This window comes from Biomphalaria glabrata, chromosome 4 (assembly GCF_947242115.1).
Source record: "Biomphalaria glabrata chromosome 4, xgBioGlab47.1, whole genome shotgun sequence".
NCBI lineage: Eukaryota > Metazoa > Mollusca > Gastropoda > Planorbidae > Biomphalaria > Biomphalaria glabrata.
Window position 1 is genome coordinate 7385356 of NC_074714.1, and position 16209 is coordinate 7401564.

Below are 16209 nucleotides of genomic sequence, written 5' to 3' on the forward strand. Positions count from 1 at the left end.
TAAAAAATCCAACCATTGCTAATATTATAAAATTATATTAATATTGTTATGACTATAATATTTAATATGATAAATATTATATAATCATATGTTACTGTTACTAGATCTAAGTGTTAGATTCAAAGATTGTTAGTTAAGTTGTTACGTAATTACATTTTACATGTACTACAATAGTACTACACTACACTCTACACTGTCTACACTAGTCAGGGACTATTGAGTCATTTGACTCATTTGAGCACTATATATATAGATCTAGCTAGACTAGACATCTAGTAATCATCTATATCTGTTGTGTGATTATTAAGTAGTCACTATTTATTGTGTTGTAAGTCAAGCTAGTGACTAACTAGAGTAGAGACTAGAGGCTAGATAGAAGGACTAGATTTCAACCTGGGACCATCGACACCACTGAACAGCGGTCCAGAGCCCAGCCTTCAAAAGAGAAGATAATTACATTATATATGTATGCTTGTAAGTGTTAATCATCCTAATAAAATCTATTCATGCATCATTGCATTTTATTAAGAGATTGAAATACTTATTGTTTAACTCAAGCCATTTTGTCATTGGTTTACCTCCATGATTTAATGAAGAGAAGGGAGAAGGAGCACTTGTGCCAATTTGTCTTAGCATATATATATGGAATTTAGAAATTAGACTTTATCTTTCTATCTGAGTATTTTATTAGGTTGTGTTTATCTTTTGCAGTTTGTGTTTTATGTATCATTGCTATTTTACTTTTTACTCTTCTTTCCTGAAATGTTTCTAAATTAAGTGGTATTACTAATGGTGTTACCCTTGTCAAATGTGAATACCAGTATTCATTTGTTTCAAATCTAACTGCTCTATTTTGCACCTATCTATTCTAGTTTCCTTTATGTTTTCTTGAGTTGAGTGGTTATAAACAGAGAATGCCTGTCTATTATTATAGCATATCTATATGGTTACTTATGGCTAACTCTGAATCAGTTCATAATATAAATTATAAGCCTTTAAACTTAAATAGTGCAGATCTAAACTGTTTTAGATCTAAGCATGTTCATTAATCAGTAGTCTAACCATTAAAACTATTTTCAAAAACTTCCTAAAACGATCAATTGATCTAAAAATAACTGCAGATAATGTCCAACTTTTATCTTTTTTTAAATCTTGATATTCTTTATAACTATGTTGTTTTATTATATTTTTACAATATAACTTTAAAAATATTAATTTTTGACAAGACCTTAGCTGCCTAGGGCTTTGTATGACTTGGCTAGCATATTATCTATTACTAAAATAACATTTTAAATTTGGTGTCCTTGTAACTAACTGCTGTAATTATTTATTTATATCGTAACACCATCAGATTGTATGTTTCCAATAGATCAGTTTACAAGAACACTTCTGAGCACTGTCTTTGAAGATACCAGAGCCCAGTCTCCTGTTGAAGGTGCAGCAAGCTCTCACCAGACTAGGTTAGCATTCAAAGCAAAATTAACATATTTATAAAAGGATTATAATATATTTATTTGTGTATTTTTAATGCTCATCATGTTTGTGTTTGATGATGTCTAGTTTAATATTTCAATCAAAGAAATATAATATAGAATATAAATTGTCTTTATCTTCACCTATCTCTTAGTCTGTTGAACTGTTGAGACAACACACAAGATCTGTTGACAGTTTTTCTCTATTTCTCTCCTCCTCCTTTTGCCTTGGATAGAATTTCATTAAATTAAATCTATTCTTTTATGTTAACAGTCTTTCTCCATTCCTCTCTGTCTTTCATTAAATGACATTCTTTTATGTTGTCTTTCCATCGCTTTCTTAGCCTTGTGGTGATTATGTTTGTATATAATATTGTAAACGGTACGTCATAGAACCTTGGTTGTAAGACTTAAAGAATTCTATGTTTATTTATTATTTTACTACTATTTCATTGGTCCATTGGTTGGGACAGAGTGACGGACCTTCAGTTTTGTTATTGTTGACAGGGGACCGGAGTTTTGTGATAGCAGAGTAGCAGACATTATAGGGCAGTTTTGATAGTTAATGTACATTTAGGAATTCAGCTTTTGTTGGCGTTATCTACAGTTATATTTATTCCTATTGCTTGATTAAACATTCCTTATTTCTAATGCATCCCTGGTGTTTCTTGAAGTATTGCATACGTAATGTGTCCATGTCAAAGTCATAGGCTAGGAGTTCACAACAATCACAACAAGCCTCTTCTTATTTTTTCCTAGTACACTTCCCTGGAGGAAGGTTTTTGAGAGCCCTAAAGACCCTGTAATGTGGCCATAGAGTTTAAGTTTTCGTTTTTTTTACAGTGGTTATAGGTCATCATGGGGTCCAATAGGTGTATCAACCCTGTTTCTAATCTCTTCATTTTTGATCCCTTAGATTGAAAAAAAAAATTGTTCTGAAAATAATCACCTAAAGCATGTGATTTTTTTAAAAAATGAGTTTTTCAGAATTTCTGAAAGTTTTTGTGTTGACTGTTTAGCTGTTACTAGATATAAGTTTTTAAAAATGTGTGGGATATAATCAAGCACACTTATATTTATTCCAAGAAAGAGAAAAAGATGTTGAATCTTTATTTGAAACTTTAAGAATAGAAGTTTATATTTATATACTTTCTGTTAATGCAATTGATTTAAAGTTGTTGTTTTTTGACCTGTTAGAAAACCAATCACTCTACACACCCTGGACACATACATCTCCACAAGCATGAAAGAAGTTACAGAGAACGAAATTAAAGCTCATAAGGACAACCAAGACTTTGTGACAGGCCGACTTGGCCCAGCCGAGTGCACTTTTGATACATCTACTAGCATTGGAACTGTGGTTGTTGATCCTGACAAACTTGGGGTGAGACTTAGTAGATGAGAATGAAAAATAACTGAGCATAATTGATATCATTCATTAAAAGGCTTAATAAAATGTTAACGTTTTGGTTCTTTCATGCAAAAGACTTCAATAAAAAAAAGGATGTGTGTGGACTGCTCAAGAAAACTATTGCAGAAAAAAATTGGATTTCGAGGAAGACTTTTAAAGAAAAAAACAATGTCAAACATAAAATACAATTGATGATTTTATTGACAAGGGAAATAATTTTGTAGAGTATTAATCTTTTTCAGTTATTTCTCTTATTGAAGTGTAAATAGAATTCTCATAATTAGAAGGCATAAGTTGTTCCCTACCATTTCTAATCTGATTCCAATGTATATATTTAATTAAGCTCTGCATATGCGTTTCTCCTAAACAGAACAAGCCCTACATGCCCACCCCACTGTACGCATTGTGGCCACCCTTATGAAGCCGTCAACCATACCCTCTTTGAATGTTCCAGTGTAATTCACCATATATGCTGATCCTTTTACTGATCCATTTTACCACAACACTGCTTAACCAACATTTTAAAAGGCAGAACTGAACACTTGAAGCACGCTACTTTTCCATGGCACTAGCTGCAAAAGAGCTCAAAGCTCAGCATTAAAAAGCTGGCTAGTTGAAGAAGAAGTACTGTACGTGTGATATTTATTACGGTTAAGAACTCCTTCTATGTGTACAATATCAACATTCCCACAGAGTTAAGAACTCCTTCTATGTGTACAATATCAACATTCCCACAGAGTTACAAATATAAAGAGAATTATTTTTTTTTCAATCTTTATGTTTATTTGCTTCCAGATTGCTAGTCATTCCAACTTTAGTAGCATCAAAGCAAATTGCTGTGTTTATGAAGGTTGGTATAGTTGTGTATACACACATATATATATATATATATATATATATATATATATATATATATATATATATATATATATATATATATATATATAAACTTTTACAAAACTTTTCTCCTGTCTAAAGGGACAGTCTTTTTTTTTTTTTTTTTTTTTTTTGAAGTTGTGGCTTCTTATGTGACAAGTACGACCAATAATTAATACACAATCACATGTTAGGCATCTGTAATAACCAGACGATGCTGCATTTTCTTTCATTTTCCTACTTCCGGTGATGTTTGCTCTCCATTTGCTCTTTGCTTTTTTTTTCTCGCAACTGTTGGTTTCGAACTTGAAGAGCTTCATGTTGCGCATATATACACATACGTCATTGTATCTTAAGCTTGGACAAGCTCAGCTCTCCTTCCATCAATCAGATCACCATACAATGTGAAAGGCGACCTTGTGGCATAAGGTGTACATCTACTGCTGATCACAGTGTAGACTTTCTGGGCACCCTACTCTTTGCAGGACTATTTCGTTATTGATTTTATCTTATCACTTTATTTTCAAGGTAAAAGAAAAAAATGTCCCATTCAGACCTTGTGATCTTTAGGGCAGATGATGTAAATGTCATCTGTTTCTGTGGACTATGGCTAACGAGGATGTCATATGACCTGCACAATGACCAATCGCCTTAACTTTCTCCAACTAATGTACCCATTAAAGCTGAGAGAACTCAGAAACACCCTAAGATCCTGAAATTATATTCCCAGAATTTGAACCTGAGGCCCTTCAGTTTGAAAGCCCAGCGCTTTACTAGTCAGCCATTGCACCTCCCTAATTTTCAGAATCCACCTTAAAAATCAGAGCTGTCTGATCATTTTTAATTTTTAGAATATGTTTCTTGTCAATTTAGTCCTTTTTTTTTTCACATGAAAAAAAAATAGAAAAAGTTTATCCTTTTAAAAAATTTAGGTATTTTACCTTTAGTAGGAAAAAAAAAGACTTGTTCTGCAGTACAATTGCTTGTTTTGGTATTTAAATGATTAAATAAAAACTTCAGATTGACATTGACTTTAAACTATAAATACTTTCTCAGAGTCATATGCTTAGAATGATTCAATTTGTTTGAATTGATGTAGCTGAAATCCATCTCTTAACACTACATCATAATGTCAGAATGCATGTACTGCTAAAAATAAATGTGTTTCATTATAAGTCTAATTTAATAGAACTGTGTTGTAGGTAAGTGTCACCCAAATTAACAATCTGAGAAGTGGTTCATTTTGACATCTTTTTGTTGTTCCTTGTAGGACGATGGGTCTATGAACTCATGTTAACATCTAAAGGTGTGATGCAGTTAGGATGGTGCACTGCCAACTGCAGATTTTCTCAGGAGGTAAGCTTTACACCTTTAGTAAAGTCACTAAATTTAGAAAGCCTTCAGGAGAGAAGACTTAAAAGTAAAGTAGCAATTATACATATTACACTGAACCATAATCTTCAAATACAAAAACAAAATTTATAAAATACTCAGAAAGACACAAAGATAAAGTCACATTCCTTGTTCCATATGCTTGGACAAATTTGTACAACTGCTCCTTCTTCCCTACCACTATTAGAGCATGGAATGGGTTGCCTGAGCTAGCCAGGAAAACCAACGACTTGGCAGAATTTAAGTCATTGGTTAATATGCATGACGCGTAGGACATAGTCATCTTCTTTTTTTATTTAACGTCTGTATTATATTATATAAGATAAGATAAATTATTTGACAGGCTAAAGATATTATAGTGTCCAAATATTCATTGCATTTTAAAGAAATCATTTTTAAAAATAATGTTGCAATATTTAGGACAGCCATTATACCATTTTTTTTATTATTATTATTGATCTTATTATTCTAAAGAAATTTCAATGGATCAGTAGAAAAATGCTTCTGTTTGACTATTGCAGGAAGGTGTGGGGGACACCAGAGACTCTTATGCTTATGATGGGAACAGGTTGAGAAAATGGAACATAACAACAAAAAGATATGGAGAGGTATGTTGTCAACTGTGTTATATAACAACAAAAACACATTGAGAGGTATGTGTGTAACTGTGTTATATAACAACAAAAACATATGGAGGGGTATGTTGTCAACTGTCAATAATATAACAACAAAAATACATGGAGGGGTATGTTGACAACTGTGTTATATAACAACAAAAACATATGGAGAGGTATGTTGTCAACTGTCAATAATATAACAACAAAAACACATGGAGGGGTATGTTGACAACTGTTATATAACAACAAAAACACATGGAGAGGTATCTTGACAACTGTGTTATATAACAACAAAAACATAGGGAGGGGTATGTTGACAACTGTGTTATATAACAACAAAAACATATGGAGGGGTATGTTGACAACTGTGTTATATATAACAACAAAAACATAGGGAGAGGTATGTTGTCAACTGTGTTATATAACAACAAAAACATATGGAGGGGTATGTTGTCAACTGTCAATAATATAACAACAAAAATACATGGAGGGGTATGTTGACAACTGTGTTATATAACAACAAAAACATATGGAGAGGTATGTTGTCAACTGTCAATAATATAACAACAAAAACACATGGAGGGGTATGTTGACAACTGTTATATAACAACAAAAACACATGGAGAGGTATCTTGACAACTGTGTTATATAACAACAAAAACATAGGGAGGGGTATGTTGACAACTGTGTTATATAACAACAAAAACATATGGAGGGGTATGTTGACAACTGTGTTATATATAACAACAAAAACATAGGGAGAGGTATGTTGACAACTGTGTTATATAACAACAAAAAGATATGGAGGGGTATGTTGACAACTGTGTTATATAACAACAAAAACATAGGGAGAGGTATGTTGACAACTGTGTTATATAACAACAAAAAGATATGGAGGGGTATGTTGACAACTGTGTTGTATAACAACAAAAACATATGGAGAGGTATGTTGACAACTGTGTTATATAACAACAAAAACATATGGAGGGGTATGTTGACAACTGTTAATATAACAACAAAAACACAGGGAGAGGTATGTTGACAACTGTGTTGGGGTTAGGGTTGATTGAAGGGCCAGTTTTTGATGAAGATGTCATCTTCTTTTTTTTTCTAGTTGTTTAATTTTATTTGCAACTAGATCTAGCTCCATTTTTTTGTTAGCATTTTGTAACATATTTTACTAGAACGTTTTGTGTGCTTATGTTAAATGTTACTTAAATTTAATGTAATTGTAAAAAGTTGCTATTAGAAATTCAGCTAAGGCTTTGACTTGTTTAAGAATTGCAATGTAGCAATGTATTGTCTTCATCTGCTTTAGCTATGGATGTCTGGTGATGTGATATCATGTGCAATAGACTGTGATGCTGGAACCATTACATTTTACAGGTAGTCTCTTCCTTACAAGCTTAAGTTAGATAATCAAAGCAAGCAACCCACCCATTCATTGAAAACACCTTACCCTCTGAATGTAGAGTCTACTAAGACTGATCTGTGATTCTCTTTCCAGAAATGGTGTTTCCCTCGGTGAAGCTTTCAACAAAGTACAAGTTGGGCCAGGCTATGCCTACTTTCCAGCTGTCAGTTTGTCTTTCACAGAGAGTGTACAAGCCAATTTCGGTGCTCTTCCACTTCGATATCCTTTCACCTCTGAACTCTGCGCTAGCTATTGATGCTCTTAGAATACAGCATATTAGATGTGTTCTTCTGTTAACTCTAGTACATTTTTAAATTGCCAAAAAAAAAATAATAATAATTTTATATTAACTTTTTTTTTATAATGAAGATAAAACTTTTTATATCTTTAAGAAACCATTATGTGTATAACATAATATGACTTTGTTTATTAATATCTTAATAAAATATTGATGACCTTAACTAGTTGTAAGTATCCCATTGAAGGGTACAAGCCACTGCAGAGTCCACGCCTGGTTGAAGTAGCTCAGGCTGAAGTATTATTCACTTATCTACATAATTTGTTGCCTAAGCTCATAGAAGAAGACCAAAGACAGGTCTGAGTTTTAGATGGGGTTTTTTTACAGTTCAGTCTAATACATTTAGTTTCTTATTTCTTTAACTTAAGTTTGGAAAATAAAATTATGGATTCCTTTTCCAGTTAGAGAAACAGAGCGCCAAGTGTAGCAAGAGTCTTCTTCCCATGACTAACTGGCAAGATCAGCGTTCCCATCATGCCACGCTCGCTTTAGTAGCCTCCCATATCTTTCACAGATTAGCTCCGTTGTTGGTGAGTATATTTAACCTTTGCTTTCTACTAGTTTCTAATTGGAATAACTTTATTTACACTTCTTTGCTTTGCCACATAAACCTGAGATGTTTCACATTGTTTATTAGTCAGTCGCAAGAAATTAACTCATTGGTTTCACTCTTCTCCTGCCCAGCTTATAAGGTCATCTGTTTCTGTGGCTTAAGGTTAATGAGGGTGTCATGTGGTCAGCACAATGACTAACCGCCTTTACGTTTCCCCAATTAATGTCAGGTACTGTGATGTTGCTTATTCAGGCTGTCTTGAAGTCAACTATGGATGACTGTTGGATTTCAACCAAATTACTCTGCAAGCGTTTGAGTATAGATGTTCGGGTGTATTCCGTGTAGTTGAACAACAATACAGACAGGAACAATTAACATCGGTTTTTAACTAGTGAAGAGATGTAGTCAACTCTGATGAACTATTCAACATGTATTTATTCTGATAAAAAGGCCACAGTAGAAGTCTCTGTCACTAAACACGTCGTTACCCTGGAGTGTTCTATCGCTAACTGATTTTCCGGTCTCTAACCCAACATATCCCAAACGTCACTAGTCCCGTTCAATATGCGTCATCTATGGTGCGTCGCTAAATAACTAACCTATATAAATAAGGTGTCTAACAGATTCCTCCCCCCCTTGAAAAAAAAATATGTCAATATTTTTCCACTACTGTCAAGTCTTACAAGGGCATTTTCAATTTAAGGGGAAGACAACAAACATAAAATCTTGACATCTTCATCTTGACTTCTTCATCTTGACTTGACAGTTCCTCATATTCAATGTCAATGTTCATAACATCCCAGAATCATCTTCATTAGTACACAGTTCATCATGGAGGAAAATGTGGCATCTTATGGGCACGTCATACATCACAAATGTTCTTCACTGGCAGTAATCTGATAAAATACAACATTTCAAAAAAAACAATTACAGACTTTATTTCCACATTCAATAAATTTTTTTTCTTACCACCCTTTTATACGCTTTTGTCCATTTTTCTTTTATACTCACCCTTTTCCATAGAACTAACTTTCGTCAATGATATATGAAATGATTCATATAAAAAAAAATATCCATACTTACTTTCAAATGCTTAACACAAATTTACTTATCTCCCTTTTCCATAACATATAAATGGTATCAATATATTAATATACATTACATACTCAATATAATCATAGTTTATTTACAAACTTATTTCATTTCAATGTCATTCTAGACAATAAATCAGCTACAATATTCACAGATCCACTAATAGCTTTCACTTCAAATTTATATTCCTGTAGTGCTAAGAACCATCTATAAACACGACTGTTTTTCATGCTCTTTTGCTGTATATACTGAATAGGTTTATGATCAGTTAATAATATGAATTTCCTTCCTATTAAATAGCTCTCTAGCTTAGTAATTACCCATATTACAGCTAAGGCTTCTCTTTCAATGACACTATATTTTTTTTCTGCCTCTGACAATTTTCTACTTACATATAATATAGGATGTAAGTTATCATAGTTCTGCATTAGACAACCACCAATAGCATTACCAGATGCATCAGTTGTGACATAAAATATTTTGTCTTTATCAGGTAGTCTTAATATTAATTCATGACTAAAAACATCTTTAATTCTGTCAATAGCTTTCACACATTCCTCATTGCAAACTACTTTTTGAGGTTTTCCTTTTTTTAAGTAAGTCATTTAATGGATTCACTATTTCTGCTAAGTTCTTTATAAACTTTCTGTAATAATTTACTATTCCTAATATGCTTTTAATTTGTCTTTTTGTTGTAGGTATTTCAATATTAAGTACTTTCTTTATGTTATCTTCAATAGGGCGAATCATGTTGTTATTTACTTTATGTCCTAAGAAAATTATTTCCTCCAATCCTATTTCTACTTTTTCTGCTTGAATTGTAAGTCCACTTTCTTTTATTATTTTGAACACTTCTTTTACATCTACCAAATGTTCCTCCCAACTATTATTAAAAATACATATGTCATCCAAATAGCAAATAACATTTTCTTTGTTTCCAATTATCATGTTCATCATTCTATTAAATGTGGCAGGTGCATTTACTAATCCAAAACTCATATAATTCCATTGAAAAATACCATATGGTGTTACAAATGCCGTGTAAGGTTTTGCATTTTCTGTTAAAGGTATTTGCCAATAACCTTTAGTTAAATCCAATTTAGTAAAAAAAATTTTGCTCCATTTAATTTATGTAAAATATCCTCTATATTTGGCATTGGATATGGGTCAAATTCTGTGATGTTGTTAAGTTTCCTATAATCAATACATAACCGTATATCTCCATTCTTCTTTTTGGCTATCACAATTGGTGAAGCATAAGGAGATGTTGATGGTTCAATTATACCTGATTCTAGTAAATTGTCTATTTCTTTCTTTACTTTGTCTTGTAAATGTAGCGGTATTCTATATGGCTTAAGCTTGATAGGTTTTGGGTCTGTTACTTTAATGTCATGTTTAATAATATTTGTTTTTCCTGGTATACTGGAAAAAATTTCTTTGTATTCCTGTATTATTTTAGTTATATCTTTTGACTTTTCCTTAGTTAGATTATTAAGATTAATCTTTTGCCAAGTTTGATTCTCTTTTGTTTCTATTACAGGTATTTCCTTAATATCATTTTCATTGTGATTTTCATTTGTTATTATCATCAAGCATTCTTCTCTTTCTGAAAATTTATTTTCTATTTTCTCCTGAATGTTTTGTATCAACTCATCTTCTCTATCATGATATAATTTCAAATTATTTATGTGATATGTTTTAATTTTCCCATTTATTTCAATTTGATAATTCACATCACTAATTTGTTTTATCACTTTAAATGGACCTTTCCATTGTTTACCAATTTTATTTTTCAGGTCATTTATTAATATTAATACATTGTTTCCTACTTCTAGTGTTTTCAATTGTCTTTTCTTATTTATATTCTCATGAGCACTTTGTTTGTACTTCTTATTGTTGTTATATGCTTGATTCCATATTTCTTTCAATTCTGTTGTGATTGTTGTTTCACTGTCATTATTTAATTTATTCTCATTGTCTATTAGATTTTCTTTAAAAACATCTAATTCATCTCTGGGTTTTCTTCCATGTATTATTTCATATGGTGAAAATTGTGTTGCTTCATGGATGTTGTTTCTATGAGCAAATAGTACATAGTTAATGTAATGATCCCACTTGTTCTGATTATTCTGAATTATTTTTGTTAGTGATCTTTTTAATGAACCACCATATCGTTCACATAACCCGTTACTCTCTGGGTGGTAAACCGAAGAGTATATGTGTTGTATATTGTATTGTTTAGTCCATTTCTTAAATTGTTCTGACTTAAACTGAGATCCCTGATCACTCAATATAATTTTAGGTATACCATGTCTTGTAATTACTTTTTGAGTTATGGCATTAATGATATTCTCTGCACTTGTATTTGATAATGGGATTGCCTCTGGGTATCTACTAAACATGTCTATTACTGTTAGAATGTATTTGTTATTATTTTCAGTTTGAATTAAAGGACCTATTAAATCAATAGATACTTTCTGAAATGGTTCTGTAGGTTCATCCATTTCTTGAATAGGTGCTTTATTCACTAGGCTTTTGTTAGATCTCTTTTGACATATGTCACATGAGTTTATGTATTTGTTGATTGTTGCTTTCATTTTGGGCCAAAATACTTGTTTTGACAAATTCCTATAACATTTCTTTACTCCCCTATGTGCTGCTAAATTATTATCATGTGTCATGATTAAAACATCTTTCCAATATTTCTGTGGTAAGACAAGTTGTTTTATTTTCTTGTTATCATTACTTGTTTGTCTAAACAATATTTTATTCTCTATACAAAATTTCTCCATTGGATTATTATTGTTTTTATCTGATATTCTTTACAAAGTTGTCCACTAGAATAAAAATTTTTAATCCTTCATAAGAGTTTATCACTTTTTCTAATTTTACCCACTTATTGAAAAAATCCTTTTCCATATTAATGGTAGTTTGGGGTTCTATTCCTAATGATGGTATATTGTCAAAATATTTCTTTCTAAAAGTTGTAGCATTATGACCATAAGCATTCAATAATTCTTTTTTCAAAACCTGATAGCTATCATCAATATGATGGTCATGATTTTGGCATATTGTTAGAGCTTGACCATGAACAAAGTCTATCAGTATTTCAGACCATTCTTCTTCAGGCATATTAAATGTAGACATTTTTGCCTCATATCTTTTCAGGAAATCACCAATGTCATCCTTCTGTTCATCAAAACTTTGTATCTTTCTCTTTAGCCATGTCTGTGAATTAGGGTTGTCTCTTTGTGTGGTAACATTATTTGAGTTATTTGTGTTATTTCCTTGTTCAGCTTGAGTTCTGGCTTGTGCTGCATCCAATCTCATCTTTTCCATTTTAGCTTCATGCTCTCTAATTTTTTCTCTCTCTTTGTCTTGCCTATCTTGGTCCTCGTTTTGCTTTTCATATTCTTCCTTTCTGATCCTTTCTTGCCTCTCTATCTCTTGTCTTTGACGTTCTTCTTGTCTTTCTATCTCTTCTTTTTCCCTTCTTATTTTATCTTGCCGTTCCATTTCTTCCCTCACAACTTGCTGTACATAAGCTGCTAAGTCTTTTCCTTTTAACTCCATGGCCTTTCCATCCTGCATAGCTGTTTCCTTAACCTCCTTAAGGTCCACATATGATGATGTAGCCATTGTGTTTTATATTTTATATATATTTTTACTTAGCCTATATTGGTTATGGCTATACTTTAAATTTATTTTATATTTAGGTTTTTACACACTTTTATACCAGTTTTAAGTGTTATATCTCTATAGATTTAGTAAATAAGTAAATCTAGTCTGAGTTATATTCAGATCTGTATATTAGGTCTAGTATCACCCAAATTTAAATCTAGTATATTATAGTATATATAATAATACAATTTAGATCTATAGTTATCAAGAGCACTCTGACAATTAGTATGAATAACTATGATCAATTTTAAAATCTGATGTGACTGAAGTGTCTAGCGTGGACTCTAAGACTGTCTAGAGTCTAGATCTAGAGTAGATAAGATAGATTATCATAGATTTCTTAGATCCAATCCAGAAATTATGGTTCTATTTAACCATATGAAACAAATATGTGTATACAATGTCAAATATATCTTCAACAAGATATCTATATCTAGAATGTACTACCTTCATTCATCTTTCAATTAATAATATTTCAAATTAGAGTCTAGATGATTTAATTGTACCAAAGAGATGTACAACAATTTGTAGATCTAAATTTAGCCAGACGACAGTGTTTGACTACATAGCCAGTTTCGGCATTATTCTCATGGCAAAATCATATTTGATTTTAACCGCTCAAACTAAAATTATTTTAGTCTGATTCACAGTAAAAGAATCCTACCCGCACTTTCTATCATTAAGTGAAAAAAAAAATACAGATCTAATTAAATTAATAAAAATAAATAATTTAAAATAATATAAACAAATGAAATAATTAAATGAGACTATCACTATGGGTTGGGATATGACAATATGGCACACAATGATAACGTCACGAAGTAACTAGGCAACAACGGATATGACGTTTATACAAACAAAACAAATTACAACCCTAAACGTATAATATAGCTTTTCATCTAAATTATGTCTTTACCCCGAACGGGTTTAAGGCTTCAGCACCACCTGAATTTTACTCAGGCTAACATACCAAATTTAGACAAAATCTATTTCTAAGGGCAATCTAAACATATACTACTAAGAAAAATGGCACTTAGCTTTTGATAAGAAAGATCCCTTTGTTTGGACTCCCGAATATGCTAGATCACAACAAATTCTACTGCCTCTCTTCCAGTTCTGACTCTGTTCTCCGGTGCTACCAGTATCCCACGTAATGCCACAGATGTCCTGATATGCCACAGCAAAATGTTTCAGTTCCTTCGGCGACTGTTGATGACGTATGTGTAGTTCTGACGACTTTGTGTACACAGTTACTGACGAATAGGTTAACGGTTCTTCTGGCGACGACTTGACTTGTGTAGACGACTACTGACAAATAACAGTCTCTTGACGGCAACTTGATCTGGACGACTGACGAATAACGAATTTCTTGACGATGACTTGATCTGGGCTGACGAATAACGGCTTTCTTGACGATGACTTGATCTGGGCTGACGAATAACGACTTTCTTGACGATGACTTGATCTGGGCTGACGAATAACGGTTCTCTAAACTAGTTCACTGCTTCTGCTGCTACTCTGGTAGTACGACGAAGTTTGCTGTTGTACGTTGCTTCACTAGACCAAACTGTCCAATGTAGACTAGGTGAGACCAAGGTCACCTCCGACGACGTTCCGTTACACGATTAACGGTTTTCAACGAAATTAAGTGGATGTAGCTGTTTCCACAACTTCACTGCTAACAAGTCTAGATATGGTCTAGACCGACGTATGCTAAATAGATCAATATTCAGCAGCGAAAAATACGATTTCACTAACCTTCCAAAGGTTAAACACAGTGACCGTTATAAAAGTGGCAAGCAACCGGTTCAATGAGCAAACTGCTCCACAAGAATCTCTCCAAGGGTAAGACGACAGAGCGATTTAGTTAGCTACTAAACTTGTAGTACTCACAATACTTCTGACAGCGGGCAAACTGTCCTTCTCGAAACTGACGAGGTAAAACTTGATACTCGATGTGGCTCCTACGACGAAGAAAAAATATGTCCAACAGGTTCACTAACGATCTCTCACCCGTTATGAATGAACGGTTTCTCTGGTTGTAGGTCGATTCAGCATATGAAGATCAGGCGTTGCGATGATTACTGTCCTGACGAAGGTCAACCTGAGTTAACGGCTCGTTGAACGTACGATCAAGAACATGTAGATCTAGAACAAAGTCACTCTGCGATGATTCTGTGTTCAGCCGTACTCCGATAAAACTTTATAACTTCGAGTGCACGACCCTCACCTGAGTAAACGTTCTGCTTCGAGGTCCGGTTCGATGTTCAGACTTCGGGCGTCGGGGGTCGCCACTGTGATGTTGCTTATTCAGGCTGTCTTGAAGTCAACTATGGATGACTGTTGGATTTCAACCAAATTACTCTGCAAGCGTTTGAGTATAGATGTTCGGGTGTATTCCGTGTAGTTGAACAACAATACAGACAGGAACAATTAACATCGGTTTTTAACTAGTGAAGAGATGTAGTCAACTCTGATGAACTATTCAACATGTATTTATTCTGATAAAAAGGCCACAGTAGAAGTCTCTGTCACTAAACACGTCGTTACCCTGGAGTGTTCTATCGCTAACTGATTTTCCGGTCTCTAACCCAACATATCCCAAACGTCACTAGTCCCGTTCAATATGCGTCTTCTATGGTGCGTCGCTAAATAACTAACCTATATAAATAAGGTGTCTAACAGTACCCATTAGAGTAGGGTAGACTCAGAAGTGCCCGAAGTCCGAAATTAAAAATCCCAGTCTTCACCAGGATTCGAACCCAGGACCCCAGTTCAATGAGCAAAGCGCTTTACCGCTCAGTCATCGCGCCACCACTATGCTGCTAGTATGCTAATTAATTCTGCATGCTAATGCTTTCATAAGATGACCCTAGAAAATCTAGATGAAATTACTGAAATAGATTGTGTTCTTACATCAATTTTTAGAATCTATTTTTCTCCATCAGTTTGCTTGTATATCTAACTGTATAACAGATCTTCTCTAGAGCTGCAGTCTTTCTGTGTGGTGAAAATGTGTTGAAAATAATCATTGTATATCCTCAACTATCATATTTCAAAAGAGTTTAATGTTATGTTTGTCTCTGCAGAGAATACCTTATGTTATAGAGATGTGCTTGGTCAAGTTTATGTTGGGTCTTTGTGATTATGTCCACTGGCAGGAGGAGCAGGTCCAAGTTCACAAACTACTAGACCTTATCTGGATGATGCTACAGGTAGACCTAGGGCAATCTTTTTTTCATTGTATGCATATGTGGTCTGTGCTTCAGACAGACTGTACTCAGTATAATCTTTCCACTGAAACAGTTCTTTATAAATATATATTAATATATCTGTTATAACAATCTTACCAGAGTTTAAGAAGTAGAATAAATGTATTTTTCGCCTACATTTTGTTTCTCTT

At 33.1% G+C, this 16209-nt stretch overlaps 1 protein-coding gene and 1 long non-coding RNA gene across 2 annotated transcripts in view; one reads left to right on the plus strand and one right to left on the minus strand.

Annotated features, from left to right (window-relative positions):
• The window catches only part of LOC106074772 (E3 ubiquitin-protein ligase RNF123-like), a 38633-nt gene that overhangs the window by 3415 nt on the left and 19009 nt on the right, over positions 1 to 16209 (plus strand). Inside the window, exons 2-11 of the mRNA XM_056027916.1 lie at positions 1370 to 1460; positions 2670 to 2856; positions 3679 to 3733; positions 5030 to 5115; positions 5673 to 5759; positions 7087 to 7154; positions 7276 to 7401; positions 7654 to 7777; positions 7882 to 8010; positions 15896 to 16021. Coding sequence (XP_055883891.1) covers positions 1370 to 1460; positions 2670 to 2856; positions 3679 to 3733; positions 5030 to 5115; positions 5673 to 5759; positions 7087 to 7154; positions 7276 to 7401; positions 7654 to 7777; positions 7882 to 8010; positions 15896 to 16021 — 1079 coding nt within the window. The remainder of the gene's footprint in view (positions 1 to 1369; positions 1461 to 2669; positions 2857 to 3678; positions 3734 to 5029; positions 5116 to 5672; positions 5760 to 7086; positions 7155 to 7275; positions 7402 to 7653; positions 7778 to 7881; positions 8011 to 15895; positions 16022 to 16209) is intronic.
• LOC129926049 (uncharacterized) lies at positions 8451 to 14010 on the minus strand. Its single transcript, XR_008777734.1, has 2 exons — positions 13254 to 14010; positions 8451 to 8929 (listed from the first exon to the last, which is right to left on the minus strand). It is a non-coding gene; the product is annotated as an uncharacterized LOC129926049 (long non-coding RNA).